Raw genomic sequence first — 21,389 nt, 5'->3', positions numbered from 1 at the left:
AGCTTCGTTCTCTTTCTGAGTGGTCTAAAACCCCGTTTCCGCCTGGGACCCACTCCTCACGGTATCCTCGAATACCTACTCTGACAGGGTGTTTCCACTAGAGGCCTGTTGAGACAGGTCCTTCCGCAAAGTGAGGTAGCCCTGAGTGACAGGCCAAGACTAGTAATTGATCCAATAAGTAGGCTCTTGGTCGTATTCCCGTAAAGGAATCCTTCATGATTCTAGGCCCTGGCGCCACCTCCGAGGAGGCTTCTTTGGACACAGCTGGTATGGTGGCCCCTGCCGTCCCGCAGTTCTGGGCACCAAGCCAGCCGCCCTCATTACACCGGAGGTTAATCTCGAGAGACTGATTCCCGTGGTAGACTATTGGTAGCCTGGGTTCTACTACCAATCTTGTCCCAGTGGGACCTGCAAAGCACTGTGAGGCGCTAGTAATGTCCCTTGGCAGCCTAGGCTTCTGGCCGTCGGGAGTAATGTCACTGACAGCAGTCTAAGTCCAGACAGGGGCAACTCCCATAGCGATATGGTGTAGTTGGTACTTAGTGGCTCGCCATGGTTCTGGCTTGCACTCCCCTCAGCATGGCGGCGTGGGGATACCGTTCCCCATAGCGACCCCTAGAGGACGCAGTTCGAAGTTCCACGAAAGGGAACGTCTCGGGTTACTTATGTAACCATGGTTCCCTGAGGGGAACGAGACACTGCGTCCTCTAGCTTTTTGTGCCAAGCTGCGGACACAAGCTTCAGACGAAGAAGTGATGATGTGCGCTACCGGCGCCTATTTTGTACTAGTTGCGACGGTAGTGACGTCATGGCTGTCGCCGGCCAAACAAGTTGGTGTTTTTTCAATGTAGGCTTCAGACACGGGTCACGACGAGGCGTTCCCCATAGCGACCCCTGGAGGACGCAGTGTCTCGTTCCCCTCAGGGAACCATGGTTACATAAGTAACCCGAGACGATTTTTGCCGTCTACAATTTCGAATGCCTTGAATGAATTTTCTGACTATTTTGTAGTTAGTAACGAATATGCTTCGGTGAAATGTATCGGAGTAAAAGTATACATTTTAATTAGGAAATGTAGTGGAGTAAAAGTAAAAGTTGACTGAAATATAAAAACTCAAGTAAAGTACAGATACTCCCAAAAAATACTTAAGTACTGTAACGAAGTATTATTACTTCGTTACATTACACCACTGCTTATTATAACATTTGTCTTAAAATATACAGATAGCCACCATAATAAAGGCAAAATAGAAAGTCACATGATAAGTAAGTTCATCGTCAGTGGACTGTCCATAAAATATGGCCAATACTTGTGTATTGACAGTGCACAGGACATCAGAGACAAAATGCTATCAGGGTAACACACATGACAATGATGAAATAAACATTAACTAAATAACAGAAAATGTAACACAAACACCCTATTACAGATAACAAAAACAAGAAGAAAACAAAATTATTTATTAAAAATATGTACTTTTACAGTTTTTCCACTACAAATCATCTGGTAATTCATAGTTTTTACTTGTAAAAACAGTTTACTGTATTTTACTGTAAAATTACATTTGAATGGGATGTTAAACCATTTACAATTTGTCATGATATATGGTATGGTTAATTACAGAGAAGGGTTGATGTTTATTAAATTAGATCTGTCTTTTTCTATATGAAGGTCACATTAAAAGGATATGATTTTGTGAGTTTTCATTTTCAAGATTTTCAAGATTTAATATTAAATATTGTTCATTGTTTTAGCCTAGTGTAAACGGTTTCATTCTTTAACTAAAACTTAAATATTATAATACAAAATAATATATATCATGTAATTAACATCAAAACTGACTACAGTTCTAAATTACTGTATGTTTAAAACTATGATGATTTAAACAAAGGGTGAAATAAAAAACTTTTCAATATTTTCTGAAAATGTATACTTTGTTGTTGCCTATTCCTCATAAGTTGCTTTGGATAAATAAAAAGTATCCCCTAAATGAAAAAGTAAATGTAAAAACAAATTATTACAGTTCCTGAAGAGTTGTGTCCTTTCCATCCTGACCACAACAATTAATAAAGTTTTTTCAAAGGCTAGTGTACATGTTTACCAAGCCTGATTGGTAGAGCATACTTGAGAAGAAACAGGAAGCACGTGACGCTGAAAAATACAAGGTAAATATCACTTGTAAACAATATTAAAATATAGATCATTTCTAATTAAGCTAGTTGCGAATGTATGCAAAGGTGTGAACATATTACGTAACTATGTGTATTTTGAGTAAATAGCCTAATATATAGCCTAGGCTACTACAAAATGTGCTGTATAAGCCCTAGTATTACCAAAATAAAATAAAAAAAACTTGTCGGCTAAATGTATTTGATTTAAAAATATATATATTTCATCACCTATTTTTCAAACACATCACATTTTCAAAAAGTCCACAGGACCACAAAAACCCACATGAAAGAATAACAGAAAAACGAACTATTTTTACTGTCATTTTATATACCCTTTTTTACATTTACATTTAGTCATTTAGCAGACGCTTTTATCCAAAGCGACTTACAAATGAGGACAATGGAAGCAATCAAAATCAACAAAAGAGCAATGATATGCAAGTGCTATAACAAGTCTCAGTTAGTTTAACACAGTACACGTAGCAAGTTTTTTGTATTATATAATAAATAAAAAGAAAACAGATTGAATAGAAAAAGAATTGAGCAAGCTAGTGTTAGAGGCCTTTTTTGCTTTTGTTAATTGTATAATAAAAAATAGATCGAATAAAAACAGATTAGAAGAGCTAGTGTGTAACGGAGGGAACACAGGAAGCGTGCGGATCCATCTGCAAGGCTTTATTTGCAAGAGACGTGGTCAAAAACAGGCATAGGTCAGACAATGGCAAACAGGTATATTGATGGCAAGGCAAGAGGGATAATCCAGGTACAAGGCAAAGGTCCAGGCAGGGGCGAACAGTATCCAATTGGGCGAGACTCGAGGGATAATCCAGGTACACAGGCAGTGATCAGAACACGGGGAAACAGACAAGGCAAGATGATGAAAACAAGGAAAAACAAGACACTAGGCTCGGTAAGGCAGCTAACACTAGGGGAGTGAAAAATGCAGAACAATACTCGGCGATCTGAACAGGAACTGAGTGGGTGTTAAATAGAGTGAGTAATGGCTCTCAGGTGAGCGTGTGATTAGTGAAGTCTGTGTGATCAGTGAATTCAGCTGTGTAAGTGCAATGGATGATGGGAACTGTAGTCCGGAGTGACATGTAACAGTCTGTGTAGTGTGAGAGTCAATGTAATGGTAGAGTGACCTCTACTGGTAATCGGCCGGAAGGCCACGGACCGGATTCGTGACATAGTGTTAGAAAAGCTATTTTTTAAAGAATAGAATTAGAATAGAGAGTGCTAGAGTTAGAGGGTCAAAAAAAGATGGAAGAGATGTGTTTTAGCCGATTCTTGAAGATGGCTAAGGACTCAGCTGCTGGGATTGAGTTGGGCAGGTCATTCCACTAGGAGGGAACATTTCATGTAAACGTCTGTGAGAGTGATTTTGTGCCTCTTTGGGATGGCACAATAAAGCGACGTTCACTTGCAGAACGCAAGCTTCTAGAGGGCACATAAGTCTGAAGTAATACATTTAGGTAAAGGGGTGCAGAGCCAGTGGTGGTTTTGTAGGCAAACATTAATGCCTTGAATTTTATACGAGCAGCTATTGGTAGCCAGTGCAAACTGAATGAATTATGCATTTATATAGCGCTATATTGTGTATTTTTTGTACACCCAAAGCGCTTTACAATCATGTGGGGGGTCTCTCCTCAACCACCAAGTGTGCAGCATCCACTTGGATGATGCGACGGCAGCCACAGGACAACGGCGCCAGTGCGCTCACCACACACCAGCTACAGGTGGAGAGGAGAGAGAGTCATAGAGCCAATGAAGTGGATGGGGATTATTAGGAGGCCATGATTGACAAAGGCCAGGGGGCAATTTGGCAAACATAGGTGTGACGTACATTCTTTTCGGCTCATTAAAAATGCAGAACGCAGGACCCTTTCGGTGAACGTAGCCTATTTATCAGTTTATTTATCCGGTCTGCAGGGTAAACACTTCAGTCATAGCCAGCTGCTCCATTGAGAGAGTTTACCCGTATTCTGTACGCTCGGCGGGCTGGTGATCCTTCAGTAGGCCCTATGCCTCGATGACAACCCGCGGGCGAGAGCACTTAATGAGGGAAGCTAAGAGAATGTCAAAACCAGCGCGATGCGTCATGCATCACCACGAGCCCTGCGGAGGCGCGACGCGCTGGCACAAAATAGCCGCTGTAACGCAGTAAATCACTGATCTGTTCTGAGTGTGTATTTTTAAGACAAAGACCGTACACATTTACAAGTGCATTCATCCATACTTAACATGCAATGAACAACCGAAGAGAACGTTTCTTGGCAGTTAATGAAGCCTCTCCATGTGATAGTGAAGTTGTGAGAAACGCCGTCATCCCTCCTTGTCGCCAGCAGAAGGCGCACACGCATTGTTTGGAGCAGCGCGCCTCTCCCATGCCTCAGGTGCAGCGTTAGTCAGCAGCCTCTTTCAAGCATGGATAAGGATTCTTCATTTTGACCGTGTCTGGGTAATTTAGGGATTTGAGAAACGAACAGCCTCAATCCTTATGCAATATAACACAATAGTATTTACTGAACCTGTACAGTCCTAGATGTTTGAAAGTAAAATACAGTCCTAGATAGGCAAAGAAACAGGCAAGAAATCATTTAAATCTCATTTAATCTTATTTGAAACTTTTTGTCCCCAGAGAGAACATACATCGACTTTCCTTCTGTGGTCCATACAAATGTGGTACATTTTAAAAGTATATTTAGGGTAATTTATTATATAGTTTATTCTTCCCAGTTCTTCCCTTTATTACTAATTTGCATGAAAACATTGGACACAATATTATTCTGAGTGTGTAGGCCTACTTACAAAATAAAGTGTAAAACAGTAAAAGAAGATACAACTTTAGATATAGAAGGTAAACGTAAATGTTAAATAAGCTATATCTGCATATACAATTAAAAATTTTTAATTTTTGCATAGGCACGTTAAAATGTTACAAAAAGCTATTGAGCATTTCCACTCAAACCACTTTAATCTTTTGGGACAACATGCCATACCCTGCCATTTAAATGCCCTATTATTCCCTTTTGAAATGTAAATAGTTAAACCAATGTGAAAAATAAAGTAATGTGCAAAAATGCTATGTGCATTTCTAACGTTTAAAACACATTTTAGTCTGGAGCAAAAACTATTAGGCCTATTCTAGAAAGTTTTGAACTTTTTAACAAAATAATCATTGTTAGAGTAATAGCCTAATTTCCTCTATTTAGAATGAAATTTTCTCAATAAAAATGTGAATTAACCATTGATGCCACAGATACTAGCCTACCTGTGAAGCGCCTAGGACGTAACCAATAATAAGTAAAAAAAGAAGATGCTTGACATAGGTAGACATTTCTTCTCTGTGCAACCGCATCTAACCTCCGTGTTTTCTTAACGGTGGTCGGCCGGGGCCTCACGTGCGGGTCTGGAGCGCACGCGTCACTCTCACCTCCCAAACCACCGATAACCGGAAGCGACTACCATCCGTGATATTTGGGGAGACGAACGACAGCTGAGAGCGCCTTTCAACGGATAAAAACATCGCCGCGTCCTCTCGATCTGTTTGACAACAACCGCGTTTTAGTGGGAGAAAAACACAATAGACGGGACTAACGGTAAAAACGAAGTTATTGGAAATCACCGTCATCCAGCTTCGAGCCTGACAGGCATTGCTATGGTGAGTAAAAGATCAATTCAGAAACGTCTAGAAAGGCCTGGCTAAAGAAAATAATGTTTTTGGTTTATAACCCATCATATGCTATTTCGACCGCAAAGATCGTGAAAATAACCGTGTAACACTAATAAGCCTAAAAATAGGCCTATATATTTATCTTAAAATTGGTATTTGTTTGTGAAAAGCCAGTTGGGTGATTAGGACTTAGTGTCCTAGAATATGACGATGCATTCATTTAAAGGTCATCCTCTGACTGCTCAACATCAAACAGAATGGGATTATGATCAACTGAAGTGAAACAAACTAATTAATCGTATCCATATAAAGATCACGGAGGCTGAGGCATATGTTTGCGCAGTAATTCGGATCATCCAGCCATACATCAAACAGAATGGGATTATGATCAACTGAAGTGAAACAAACTAATTAATCGTATCCATATAAAGATCACGGAGGCTTAGGCATATGTTTTTGCGCAGTAATTCGGATCATCCAGCCACTTATAACGAGTTTAAACGGGATTTGGATTGCTGGCATTATCGCTTTTAGCCATATCAGGGATTTTACGAAGGATTTGTGAATGTAAAAAAACTGGACAGATGTTTGGGTTTCTGTCCGCTGGTTGCCTATGGAGATAATGATGATGATGGTGGTGCTGAATTTGGCTGATCTATCAAAATTAGGGAGATGCGGTTTGAACGAAGGACTGCGGTCGACTGTTTTAAGTTTAATAGAACGACAACTCTTGTTTTGAGGACGTCCCAAGATTTCCACATAGCACGTTAATTATATTGATAATGATTGTCATTGAAAAGAGGAGCAATCGCGACCCCCTCCTTCCCTCACATTTCCACACCCCACCCACCGTCGCACACTGGCGGTACACGAGAAAGGGTTGAAAAACACAATCCGAGGACGCCAAAACGTGCCAATTTGCGGTGTTAATGCGAACCTTTATGCCTCTAAAACTTGCGTTGGAGACATTTTTGGTCAGTGAAAAAAAAGGCACGCCCAGAGACGTTTTCTCTGTCGCCTAGACACCGTTTAACCCTTTGGGTGGGTTTCTCGTTACGTGGAATTACATCAATCTCGGACCTTCAGTCGGTGTCGTCAGGGGTGGAAATGTAGAGCTGTTGTAGCCCCGGGCGGTGGGGTTTTTTTTAACATAAAGCTCTAGAAATGGCCGTGTAAATGGTGTCATGTACGGAGTTGGTTGCGGTTTGGGTGGACCTCGAGCTTGCGGATTGGAAATAGCCGGAGACGTCAACATGGCGACAGCTGCTTCGCCCCTGCGCTCGAGATGAATCCTCATCTATAAAGGTATAGGGCCTTCAAACTCCCTGAGCTTCTGTCGCCACTCAGTGCCTAAAACAACAATCGTGATAAACATCATCCGTCGACTGGAATCATGTATGTGGAGCTTGAGAGGTCCTCGAATATTTGACTTGTTGAAACGGCATAGGCTACTTATAAGAAAACGCCAAAAAATAACATTAGACCATTTTGAACGTTGTCTTGGGCAGTTGTTTACAGTTTGCACTCTTTAGAAATGTTGTTGTTATTATACATAATAATATAAATCAACAAGTGAAATCCTAAGGAACAACCTGTACCGACTGAAAACACATTTAAGAATTATGAATTTCTGTATTTATGTTAATATCCTTTAAAATCGGTCTTATTTAATTCACTGAATCAGCCGTGTTAAACACGTAAGCGTCAATGTGTCCGAAAAACTGGCATTAAGAATAACATGCGAATGTGAGGCGGTGGAGGAAGCGCGTGGAGGATGACCTGAGCTGAGCCCAGGCGCACCTGTGTTTCAGCACCATGGAGAGCAGCTGTTGCGAATCCTTGTTATCCACGACGGAGCAGAACGATTCTTTTATTTTATTTTTTTAAATTAAATCTGTTTATTCAACTTTTACAATGATAATTTGTGAATGTAAAAAAACTGGACAGATGTTTGGGTTTCTGTCCGCTGGTTGCCTATGGAGATAATGATGATGATGGTGGTGCTGAATTTGGCTGATCTATCAAAATTAGGGAGATGCGGTTTGAACGAAGGACTGCGGTCGACTGTTTTAAGTTTAATAGAACGACAACTCTTGTTTTGAGGACGTCCCAAGATTTCCACATAGCACGTTAATTATATTGATAATGATTGTCATTGAAAAGAGGAGCAATCGCGACCCCCTCCTTCCCTCACATTTCCACACCCCACCCACCGTCGCACACTGGCGGTACACGAGAAAGGGTTGAAAAACACAATCCGAGGACGCCAAAACGTGCCAATTTGCGGTGTTAATGCGAACCTTTATGCCTCTAAAACTTGCGTTGGAGACATTTTTGGTCAGTGAAAAAAAAGGCACGCCCAGAGACGTTTTCTCTGTCGCCTAGACACCGTTTAACCCTTTGGGTGGGTTTCTCGTTACGTGGAATTACATCAATCTCGGACCTTCAGTCGGTGTCGTCAGGGGTGGAAATGTAGAGCTGTTGTAGCCCCGGGCGGTGGGGTTTTTTTTAACATAAAGCTCTAGAAATGGCCGTGTAAATGGTGTCATGTACGGAGTTGGTTGCGGTTTGGGTGGACCTCGAGCTTGCGGATTGGAAATAGCCGGAGACGTCAACATGGCGACAGCTGCTTCGCCCCTGCGCTCGAGATGAATCCTCATCTATAAAGGTAGGGCCTTCAAACTCCATGAGCTTCTGTCGCCACTCAATGCCTAAAACAACAATCGTGATAAACATCATCCGTCGACTGGAATCATGTATGTGGAGCTTGAGAGGTCCTCGAATATTTGACTTGTTGAAACGGCATAGGCTACTTATAAGAAAACGCCAAAAAATAACATTAGACCATTTTGAACGTTGTCTTGGGCAGTTGTTTACAGTTTGCACTCTTTAGAAATGTTGTTGTTATTATACATAATAATATAAATCAACAAGTGAAATCCTAAGGAACAACCTGTACCGACTGAAAACACATTTAAGAATTATGAATTTCTGTATTTATGTTAATATCCTTTAAAATCGGTCTTATTTAATTCACTGAATCAGCCGTGTTAAACACGTAAGCGTCAATGTGTCCGAAAAACTGGCATTAAGAATAACATGCGAATGTGAGGCGGTGGAGGAAGCGCGTGGAGGATGACCTGAGCTGAGCCCAGGCGCACCTGTGTTTCAGCACCATGGAGAGCAGCTGTTGCGAATCCTTGTTATCCACGACGGAGCAGAACGATTCTTTTATTTTATTTTTTTAAATTAAATCTGTTTATTCAACTTTTACAATGATAACAGGATACAGATACAGGAGAATCATGAAAAAATTGTTTCCCCCCACCCCACCCCCCCAAAGAAAAGAGAAAAAACACTGTATTAAAGTATAATTAAACAAACTAAATAAGGAGCAGAACGATTCTAACTCAGTTGAGGAAAATGTGTAAATTCTTAATTAGAAAACAGCAACAGCCTTGTTAGGAAATGTCAAGTGACGAGTTTAGATGCTGTGTGAGTGTGAAGGGACACTTCCTCCACATCTGTCAGAAATCATCTTTTAAACACATATAGTGTCTGAATATGTATGCATGACTGTTTGACATTTGAGGGAAAGGTTTGATGGTAAATTCTGACACATTTCGGATGCGTAGAGTTGGCCTGGAATATTTTAATCCACCCTCTCAGTGACACACTGTCAGGATCTTTCAATATCGTAGTAACATAAAGTAGCATGCAGGATCCACTAAGGTGACATGTTTTATACTTATGTCTATGCTAGTTTATAATTTTTGATCAAGTTTGAATGATACACTTTTTTTTCATGGTAATGGTAGTATAATCTGAACTTTACAAGCTTTATCACGGTACCGGAGGAGCTTGCAGAATTTCTCAGTGTTTGTCTGATTTTTGACAGCTCATCAAAATGGTGAGTAGTAGCACCCTTGATTTTACCCAGGAGTACCTACTGTATATTTAAATTGTGCCAAATGCCCCCCACCTCCTCTCTGAGGTTTGGTTTGACCCTGGAGACTGGTGTGCATTAGGGCAGGGCTGGGAGTAATGGCACCCCAGAGGGTTGGCTCATTTTTGGAGGGGGTTGAATAAGTGGATCATTGGATGAGTGCGTGGATGGGTGGATGCATGGATGAGGGAGTTGTTTTTTTACCTCTGTCCTCAGAGGGAACAGGCTGAACTGGCTGGGTGATGGCAGGGAGAGAGAGACAGCTCACAGTGCTCACTCACAGACCCACACGCACACAAACAATTGCTTGCCGAATATTAGTCACAGTTGCACACTGAAATCTAGCCCAGAGCAGACCAGGGCACCCAGGAAGATTTTGTCTAGAATACCTTGTTAGCAGAAGTTCTGCATAGAAAAACTGCACTTTTCAGTTTAATGCAACTCAAACTTGGTCTTAAATTGAGTCTTAAATTGATTGATGATACTGTAGATCACCCAAAAATGAAAATCTGGTAAAAAATAAAAAATAAAAAATAAATAATTTCCTCAGTTTGCTTCTTCATCAGAACAGATTTGACCAAATTTAGCATCCTAGGATCCATCCACCTAGGATCCATCCAAGTGAATGGGTACCGTCAGAATGAGAATTGAAACAGCTGATAAAAGCATCACAATAATCAAGTAATCCACACCACTCTAGTCCATCAGTTAACTTCTAGTGATTTGAAAAGCTGTGAGTTTGTAATAAAAACAATATCTGTCATTAAGATTTCAAACAGTTGCCTCCAGCTAAAATACGAGTCCTCTAGTCGTAATATTGCTTTCTTCAGTGAAAAAGTGTTTTTGTCTGAATCAGGAGAGAAATTTGCATAGATCAAGCAGCGAAAAAGTCCAAAACAGTTCTAAAGAAATATGTTAGTAAAGTGAGAAGATAACAGGATGGACTTTTTCACTGGATGAAGTGTTATTATCAGTGGAGGAAGCATTCTTAAGAATCATTATGCATGTTATTGAGGTGTTTTGGCCAGAACACCTCTAGTAATGGATTTTTGTTTTATTTTACAAACACACAGCTTTTCCCTTTATAATATGTTAATTGATAGACTGGAGTCATGGTGATTGCTTGTGGATTGCAATGTTTTTTTATCAGCTGTTTGGAATCTAATTCTGATGGCACCCATTTAGTGCAGAGGATCCATTGGTGAGCAGGTGATGTAATGCTAAATTTCTCCAAATCTGTTCTGATGAAGAGTCATCTTTGGATGGCCTGAGGGTAAGTACATTTTCAGCAAGTTTTTGGGTAAATTACACCTTTAAAATATGTTTCAAATTATTATATCAATATATCTTCTTGAGTATTGATTTATTTAAGATATGATTCCCACTCTGGGCATGTAAGTTTCATGCCGTTTTGTATAAAGATGTTAGTAAAACAAGCTTTCCAAAATCTGCAACAGTTTTTTCACCTCTGCTTTTCAGTGTGGTAGTTATTTGTGAAAAAGGAAAGAGTGAATAGCAGATTTTATTTGGTCACAGACTCAGTTTTGCAAATGATTTCATTTTCATTCATTAAAGGCGGACATGATCTATGCAGGATCCAGTGAGTTAAAAAGATACTACTGATTACAGTGAGTTAATAAAGAGACTAATGATTTTTCAGTTTGCTTGGTGAAATGTTTATTGCAACTACTACTATGCCTTTCCAGTTGGATGAGGACTAAGGTTTTGTGGGTGGTTTGGAGCAGTGTCAACTGTTTTTTATGTAAATATAGAAACGAAAACAATTACTGTTTTTTTTTTTTCACAGCTGTCAACCGCATTGATTCAGTTTGATTCATGTCAGTTTCATTTGAACTTTTAAAAAAGTATTATCTAAAAAAAGGTAGAATGGAGCCTGAGCATTTGGATTTGGGAAAGGCATACGTTAGCTGGAGATGAGTTGTAATTATAGCATCTTTAACATGGTTTAGAAAACAAGAATGAGGGCTTAATTTTTTTTATCTTGAATCCACCAGTTTGAATTGCAAGATTGTTTTGTTTAAGATGTATGAATCTGCATGCTTTGGGGGGATGGGGGGATTGAATTTCAAAACCATTTTTAGACAGCCAGATGCATGCTCAGGTGCCACTTATGCATGTAATCATCAATGTAATCATCTACCAAAACTGGGTTTTGGATTCAAGTGTGAGTTCTGTGAAATAGAGTGTGTTACACAGCAAATAAATAAATGGACACAAAATATTGATTTGACTTGAAATTATGTGAGAAAAAAACTAAACAAAAAAACAAAGCAGTATAGGAAATTAGTCAGTTATACAGTTAGACTGAGAAATTCTGTCATTGACCAATCAGAATTCACAGTATTACAAATTGTCATGTAATAAAATACACTACTGTTCAGAGGTTTGGGGTTGGTAAGATGTTTTAATGTGTTTGAAAATAAAAACAGTGAAATTTTGAAATATTAATACAATTTTAAATATTTTTTATTAATATATTCCTGTGATGGCAAAGCTGACTTTTAGCAGTCATTACTCCAGTCGTCAGTGTCACATCATGATCCTTCAGAAATCATTCTAATATGCAGATTTGGTGCCATATAACCTTATTAAAACAGTTGTGCTGCCCAATAAACTGATACATGTTTTGAACAACATTTATTTGAATTGATTTTTTGCAACAGTTTAAAAGTTATTACAGTAATTTTTACTGTCATTCTTGCTGAATAAAATGTATTTCTTTCAAAAATATATATATATATATTAACCCCAAACTACAAAGTATGAGCATTTCAATATTCACACTCATCTCTTTCCCTCCCTCATGCTTTCTTCATCTCTATATGTCTTTCTTCTTTCCCCCCCATGTCTTACATATACGTCTCTATTCTTTGAGACTCTGAATCTTGAAGGAGATGGGGGATTCATAGGGGTCATGGAGCCCCTGGGAATGTAACTGATTCGCTCTGAGTACACGCCCAGTTTGGTGCTCACAGCTCTGGCCACAGCACTCAGGGCAGCACGCCAGACTGGCTATTTATGCCTGGTGACCCGCAGGCATTGCTCCTCTACTGTAACATACAGAGCTGGTACAACCATCCGGTTCTGTAAACACACACACACACACACACAAGCTGCATCTAATGGCACTGCATGAATATTAACAGCCTCTTTATTGGTAATAATTAGAATATGAAATCTTCTCCCAAGTCTCCATTGTGATGCTGATTGTCGTGTAAATAAATTGCCAGTGGTTATTTCATGTTTTAAATGGCCACAGATTGACTCAATTCATAAAAATGAACGACTTCCACTTTAATTATCAATCTCCTCTCACAGCCACTGTGCATTGAACGTGTGATTTCCTTCCTTCAGCTCCCAGAGTGACTGGAGATTAGCTGGTGCAGCTACCAGAGCAGGATGTCAATATGGCTGCTCATCTGCTCGTTCCACCCAGACCTGACAGCTTCCGGCCCTTCTCGCCTGAGTCTCTCGCTGCTATCGAGCGCCGCATCGCAGAGGAGGCGGCCCAACGGCCCAAAGGCGAGAGACGGCCTGATGATGATGACGAAAACGGGCCCAAACCCAACAGCGATTTGGAGGCGGGAAAATCCCTGCCCTTTATCTACGGAGACCTTCCGTCCGAATTTGTGTCCGTCCCGCTGGAGGACCTGGACACCTACTACAGCAACCAAAAAGTATGTGTGAGAAGATTTTAAAATGGAAGCTTGTTATTTGCGTTTAGACGGCCAGCAGGACTTCAGTCTGGTGTTATAACGTGTATTATTCTCTGTAGTTACATAACACCTTGTGAAACATATTTGAAAAGAGATTGTCGCAGATTGTGTGCACTGTAACCACAATCCATTTTTCTCTGCTTCAGACCTTTATAGTATTGAATCGTGGGAAGGCTATATTCCGCTTTAATGCTATGCCAGCTTTGTATATTTTGAGCCCCTTCAATCCATTGAGGCGAATCTCCATCAAGGTCCTGGTGCATTCATATCCTTTTTCAGCTGAATGGATGTATGTAAGCATCTAAACAACGTATAGATTAGTCTCCAGACTTTTCACTTGCAACATACATTCTTGTCTACATCATCTTATTTTGATAGAACACTTAGACAGGACCCAAAATCTGACAATCTGACCAACATACATACTGTATAACGTTCAAAAGTTTGGGTTCTAAGATTTTTTTAATGTTGATGAAAAATGTCTCTTAAGGCTGCATTTATGTGATCAAAAATACAGTAAAATAGTAGTATTGTAAAATATCATTACAATTTAAAATAGCTATAAAAAAATAAATGTTTCTGTTTTTTTTTAACTATTTTAGTTATGGAATTTATTCTTGTGATGGCAAAGCTGAATTTTCAGAAGCCGTTACTCCAGTTTTTAATGTGACAATCTTTCAGAAATCATCGTAATATGCTGATTTGGTGCTCAAGAAATGATGTTTAAAAATATTTTTAGATACTAATACGTTTTTTTCAGGATTCCTTAATGAATAAAGAGTTCAAAAGAACAAACATTTTTTATGAACTGTCACTTTACTATTACTTTGACCAATTCCGCTTCTGTAAGTTGAATCGTTTGCTACTAAATATTTTTTAATATCTTTCAAATATTTGAAGCTACAAGCCTGGCAAATGTTTGGCAAATCCAATAATAATTTCTTCCTCTTAAGCATTGATAATACAAAGACAATTACTCTAGGTGTGCTGTCTGAGGCTGCACTTGACATTAGGTGTAGTTGGGTGAGTATACATGCAATATTTGTGTGTGTTTGTGTCTTTGTGTATATTCCTTGACTGCTGCTCACAATGTTCAGTTTTGTGATCATGTGCACAATCTTGACCAACTGCTCCTTCATGACCCTCAGCAATCCCCCGGACTGGGCCAAGAATGTGGAGTAAGTCACATCATTAACACCATTGTGCATAATTTTACAGTTTAATCTTTTGACAAAATTGTCAAAATTGTCTTTCTCTTCCGGGATTTTGTCCAAAAAAGTAATCTGTAGATTGTGTCCTCTCCATTTAAGGGGGTCTGAATACTTTCCGTACCCACTGTATATATTTATATAACAGCTGTTACTTACTAACAAAACCAAGTAGCAAATCAGGGGGGTTTTTTTGGACTTTTAAAATTATAAAATTATAAATGTATAAATAATTTAATAAATAAAATAATTTATCCTAAAATTAAAATTGTTCTATTTTTATTTGGTGGAACAAAAAATGCATAGTTTTTATTTTATAGTGACCAATCATATCTGTTCATTTCTAAAAATGCAAAAGTAAACACCAAAAAAGCATCATAAAATTGGTTTATACTCTACAGTTCTTCAGTACATTCTTGTGCACTGTATTCTATGTATTCTAAAGCCATACAGTAATTTTGTGTGAGGAAATGACTGAATTTATGTTATTGTTCAACGATATTCTTCCCCTCTAGTGAGCTGTTAACTCAAGAACTGCTGTGAGTAGATTGAGTCAGTGAGTTAACCTTGTTGAACAAAATAGAATGATTTGTTCATGAATCATTTGGTTACTTTTAGTGAACTGGATCAATTGGATCCTCGAAAGAACATTTTTTCAATGGTTTCTTTTCTGAGTTCAACGCGATGCAGAGTCATTTCAGTAAAAATAAATAAATGAAGTCTATTCCTTGCACATACTGTAGTATCATGGTCAGTGTTGGGAGTAACGCATTACAAAAGTAATAATATTACAGTAGTATATTACGTTTTGCTGTAATGCAGTAATATAACACATTACTAATAAAATTTGGGTAATATTATTACTCGTTACAATCTCAGTAATGCAAGTTACAACAACATATTACTAACACCGCAAAACAGCACCAGAGAAAAAATTCCGCGGGTAAAATAGTTTGTCTATCTTCGGTTGCTGGAATTAGATGGTTGAGATGACTGCAGAGACGGATTCTACATTTGTGAGATGGACACACTCCTGTTATTTTCAGTTGATCGGAGAAAAGGATAAGAATGCTTAGCAATATGTGCGACACCAAACTCTCAACATGGAGAAATAGCATGAGTAAAACCTGGAAACACTGGACTGGTGCCACTAACACTAAGCTATCGGAGAGAGCTGCGGGGTCGGAGAAGAGGAAAAAGGTGGCGGACGAGCACAGACAAGCAACAAAAATTAAGTTTAACTAAAAATAACAAAATCTGTTTTTGTTAAATTATAGTCTATATGACTATGCTGTTCCGTGGGGATAATTAAAATTTAGGCTATTAGCTTAGGCTACTCCTCATTGAGAATGTTTTTTTTAAAGTTTTTTTTAAACAAGTCTATTCATTTATACAATTGAATTATAGGCCTATAATTATAATTATTAACACTGCAGTCATCGATGAAAATTAAGAGCAGCTTTATTTCGTACACAGATTTTCAAAAACAACCTGTTTAACGCGAAATACGTTTCTTCTCATGTTTTTCACTATAGGATATGGGCCACAAGAGAAATATTAAGGGAATAATTTAAGACAGATATATACCATCATCAGCCTATATTGAATTAATTTAGTCTCTTGTTGTCTCAGAGAATATGTGTTTATTGTTTGTACATTATAACATATAGCTTTATTTACCGGTGTTATTTATGAATGTAATAATGTGGTTTCTGCTTATCTGTGTTTAACCTAAACTACAACGTAACATTAATGTAGACCTACATACCGACATCTAAATATGATTTTATAATTGTATGCTATATAGACCTACCACATTACCCTTCACTGGGTGTAGAATGAGCAGCAATAAACTAGTAACTCAAGTAGTAACTCAAAAGTAGTGTAACGCATTACAATTCAGAGACAGTAATATTGTAATGTAACTAATTACTTTCAAAAGACAGTAACTAGTAATATATAATGTATTACATTTTGGAAGTAACTTGCCCAACACCGATCATGGTTTCTGAAGACTTGGAATTGACTGTAATATAGAGGACAAGTTGTATGAACCAACCTATGGTGTTTTTTGTTTTGTTTTGTGAAGCTTAACATATATCTTGTCTCCTCTTTTTTGTTTCATAGAAATAAACTTTTGAGAATAAGTACATCCTTTTTAACTTCAGCCCATCATTATTCCTTGCGCTGACTTTTTTTTCCAATAGGAAGTTTGTCAGCACAGCAAAAAAAATAGCATCATTACATGGGATCTTTAACACTCGATTGTTTCAATTTCATACAACTTAATTGTTCTTAGTGGAGTTTGTTTGTGTGCAATCAGGTACACGTTCACAGGGATCTACACCTTTGAGTCCCTGATTAAGATCCTGGCACGGGGCTTCTGCGTGGGGAAGTTCACTTTCCTGCGAGACCCCTGGAACTGGCTGGACTTCAGCGTCATTCTGATGGCGTGAGTATCTCTGAAGACAGATGCTTCTCATGCTTATTATTTTGTATTAAAAACATAAGACAAATGAGACCGTACACTGTTTTTCCTGAATTGTTAATGCAAGTTTGCTCAGATAGTTTTGAACACATTGATGAAGGAAAGCTGGTGAATCCATGTCGGTTGTGGTTGTGTGCGTTTGAGCGAGTGTGTGCGTGCATTTGTGGTAACTCTTTATTTGATTCTACAGGTATGTAACTGAGTTTGTAAACCTAGGCAATGTGTCAGCTCTCCGTACTTTCAGAGTGCTCAGAGCTTTGAAAACTATCTCAGTCATCCCAGGTAAGGGATGTGTGTGCGTGCGTGTGTGTATAGACGTGCGCATGCGTGTGCACGTAAACACAGGTGTCAGTCAGGTGTGTGTCTCTGTGTGACGTTTCCCTCTGCTACCCTGTCCTGTCCTAACATGCGTGCGTGTGTGTGTGTTTGTGCGTGCGTGTGTGTGTGACCCCTCCCCCTCCCTACAGATATGTAACAGAATTTGTGGATCTGGGCAATGTCTCAGCACTGAGAACCTTCAGGGTTTTACGAGCACTCAAAACTATATCAGTGATTCCAGGTGAGGGCTAGCTCACAGGCTGCCTCTCTCTCCATCTGAGCTCTCGCTCACTCCATCCCCTCCTCCGCTGGCCTCTCTCTCTCATTCTGTCGCTCCCAGCGGTCAGAGAAAGCAGGAATCCGCTCGGGTGTAAAAAACGGGATTCCAGGCTTTTAAAAACACATTCTGTAGTTTTTCTTATATCCCTTCTGCCAGGCTCTGCTCTGTTATTTCCCAAAGACCATCACGCCTTGGGAAAGGTCTCCCATCATGCCTTGGGAAATAGACAACTGGGCATTTTTGAGTTGTGTTGTTTTTTTTGCATGAGACATTGCTGAAGCCTATAGCCTGAGATAGAGAACTTGAGACCCTCTACTCTTCTCTTCTCCTCTGTCTGCTGTTTGAGTTCTATGTGCATGCGCACCGTCGGCTGTGCCCGTTGTTTGCCTGCTGCGTGTGCTGCACACACACACACACACATGCACAGGCAACACTCGCACTCACTGTTTAACACTGCATGATTTAATGTTGTTTATACGCAATTTCACATACATTTATTCAACTAACATGCGCACTAATATTTAAAACCTTGTTTTAATCACCAAAAGCTTCTGATCTTTGCTTTCTTTTTACTAATTTATTATATCTAAAGCAGAATGTTTTCTAAATTTGTAGTGTTATTCTAGATAAAAAAAAAATGATTGAAGTAACTATATTGTTAAAATTATAATTAAGGTAAAATTAAACTTATAATTAAAATTATAATTATTATAATTAATAATTGTCAGATTATATGGAATAGTTCAGCCAAAAATTTACATTCTGCCATTTTTTTCCCTTATTCATCCTCATTATTCCAAACTAAACATGAATGCTGTTTTCTAAGATAGCTTTGTGTAAAGAACAGATCAGAAATTGAGTCTTAATTTAAATATACACTACACAAGATTTTCAAGCTGACACTAAATTAATTTTCTTTTTCTGTTGTCACACAAAGCTGTCATCTGACCTCAGAAGGTTTGAAATGTAGTACACCAGTTGTATAGGACACTTTTATGGTGCTTTCAGGGTGTTTTTTTTTTGGAGCTTGACAGCTGTGCTTGCTATGAACTGTGTCAATTTCCTTTTTGTGTTTAACAGAAACAAATATCAACATACAGGTTTGGAATGACATGAGGGTGAATAAATAATGAGTTTCTGGGTGAACCATTCCTGCAATAAAAAAAAAATCAGCAGGATGACAGAAAGAGTAACACTTTAATAATAAGGTGCATTAGGTATTATGAACTAACAATGAACAATAATTTACAGTATTTAGGTTCAGGGTAATTTATAAATGCACTGTTGTTCATTGTTATTCATGTTTGTGATAATGTTAATTTCACAAAATATCTATAACTTTATCAGTAAACTTACAAATTTATATTAACCTAAATGTTGTAAAAGTTAATATAGCTATCATTATACATAATGTTAATGTATTAGACCTTATTCTAAAGTGTTACCATAACAGCCTGTCCATATCTATGTAGCTGTACTGACCATTCTCACATTATGTTTGAGTTGATGTGTGTATCGGGAGTGTTTTTGACCACCGTTGTGTGTTCCTCAGGGCTGAAGACTATCGTTGGCGCTCTGATCCAGTCGGTCAAGAAGCTGTCAGACGTGATGATCCTGACTGTGTTCTGTCTGAGTGTGTTTGCTCTGATCGGACTGCAGCTCTTCATGGGAAACCTGCGGCAGAAGTGTGTGAAGAATTCGGAGGTCAATGTCACTGAAAACCTGACCGCCACGCTGAATTATAGCACTGGTTTAGAGCTGCAAAGCCGCTTTAACTGGACAGAGTACATTAGTGATGAGAGTAAGTGAAGAATGTGTGCTTCTCTCTCTATGTGTGTGTATGTGTGTGTGTTATTGAGAGGCTCATTGACACTACATGTCCTTGAGGATGTGAGGAATGCTCCACTGGCCCAAGAAAAATGAGTCATCTAGTTCTCAAAGCACTCTTATGGTTGTGTGTGTGGATGTGTGTTGCCTCACAGTGAATGTGGTTTAAAGACAATTTCGACAAATGCACTTCCTTCAAGCTATAGGATTCAGGGCTAGAAACATACTGTACATCTTTGTGTGTATATATTTTTTAGCTTTGTATCTTTATATTGTTTCTTGACATTAATCTTGTGCCTTTCCCCTTTTTAGGCAAGTATTATTTCCTCCCAGGCCGCAAAGATCCTTTGCTATGTGGAAATTCAAGTGATGCTGGGTGAATATGTTCTTTTAGATTTCACATGCTAGTGAACAGAATATAGATAGATTAGATGTGGTAATATAAAGAAAGGTTTTTTTCTTCAATTGAAATATTGCAGGTTTACTTAATCTAACATTTTTTTAGCCAAATTTTAATTGGTTATGTGTATGTAATGCTTTGTTTCTCAGCCTTTTTGATTCTAAGCTGGTACTGGTTATAGGTAACTATAACTTAATTTTAAAGGGGTGGTTGATTGCGATTTCAATTTTTTAACGTTAGTGTGTAATGTTGCTGTTTGAGCATAAACAATATCTGCAAAGTTACGAAGCTGAAAGGTCAATGCAAACGGAGATATTTTAAAATTCTGGTGGTTTAATGCCTACAAAAATAGCTGGTAGGGACTACAACGAGTTACTTCCCGGGTTCGTGACATCACAAACCCAGATAAACCCCGCCCTCGGGAAAAGGCAGCAAAGGGGGCGACGCCATGCTGCGCTGCTTTAGAGAAGAGGAAGAGAAAACTAGGGGTGCACGTAGAAATCTATTCATATATGAATCGCGATTCTGTTTTATAATGATTCTAATGGATTCACAAGTTTCAAAATCAATGTTCTAAAGCAGCGGTTCTTAATACTGTTCCTCGTGTCACCTGCTCGGCACACTCTCTGCTCTGCTGCATCTCTCTCTCTCTCTCTCTCATTCAGATCATGAGCTCAGCTCTGTTCCATTCACATAGCTATGAGAAGCGTTAAACATGGACGTGCGTGCAGTTGCCGTACTGTATTAAAGCTTTATTCAGGACAAAACCGTATATTAAAAGCTTACATAAGCAGTGGCATTTACAAATAACAGCATATCTAAAAGTATAATACAACAACAAACAAAAAACATAGGCCTACCATTAAAAGCCGTGCTTGCACAGGTTCTGCATGATCCTCTTCAATAATATCCTCTGCTTCTCAATCTGGCTCTAACTGATTAGCGATATTATCGACGCCATTGTTTACAATACAACCGAAGCACATGCCGCTGAGGTGAGGGGCGGGACATTTAGACACGCACTAGAGGCGGTTTAGCCAGTCACTACACACTGGGCTAGCTAACCAATCAGAGCCCATCGCCTATTTCTGAGGGAGGGGCTTCATAAAAACAGGAAAAGATCAGCCCATTTCTCAGAGAAGGGATAGAGCGGTGTGGAATAAAGGTAAATTAAGTGAAAAATAATGCATTTTTTTTTAAACGAAGCATTAACTCATGTTAGATTGCACCCCATAAACACAATCAAGCCTAGAAAAAAAACAGTGAACCACCCATTTAAGACTTATTGTGACAGTTTGCTGAGGCCCCCTAGTGGGCCCCGGCCTCCTGGTTGAGAA

General features: G+C 38.9%; 1 protein-coding gene across 1 annotated transcript in view; it reads left to right on the top strand.

Annotated features, from left to right (window-relative positions):
* The first annotated feature begins 5,625 nt into the window (after window positions 1-5,625).
* scn1lab (sodium channel, voltage-gated, type I like, alpha b) overlaps window positions 5,626-21,389 on the top strand; it is a 43,853-nt gene continuing 28,089 nt past the window's right edge. Inside the window, exons 1-8 of the mRNA XM_016266902.1 lie at window positions 5,626-5,836; window positions 13,170-13,492; window positions 13,678-13,796; window positions 14,620-14,709; window positions 17,063-17,191; window positions 17,418-17,509; window positions 19,378-19,626; window positions 19,965-20,028. Coding sequence (XP_016122388.1) covers window positions 13,223-13,492; window positions 13,678-13,796; window positions 14,620-14,709; window positions 17,063-17,191; window positions 17,418-17,509; window positions 19,378-19,626; window positions 19,965-20,028 — 1,013 coding nt within the window. The 5' untranslated portion in view covers window positions 5,626-5,836; window positions 13,170-13,222. The remainder of the gene's footprint in view (window positions 5,837-13,169; window positions 13,493-13,677; window positions 13,797-14,619; window positions 14,710-17,062; window positions 17,192-17,417; window positions 17,510-19,377; window positions 19,627-19,964; window positions 20,029-21,389) is intronic.

Source organism: Sinocyclocheilus grahami, unplaced genomic scaffold (genome assembly GCF_001515645.1).
Source record: "Sinocyclocheilus grahami isolate Dianchi unplaced genomic scaffold, SAMN03320097.WGS_v1.1 scaffold34.1, whole genome shotgun sequence".
Classification (NCBI taxonomy): domain Eukaryota; kingdom Metazoa; phylum Chordata; class Actinopteri; order Cypriniformes; family Cyprinidae; genus Sinocyclocheilus; species Sinocyclocheilus grahami.
This window is presented reverse-complemented; position numbering and strand designations above follow the sequence as displayed.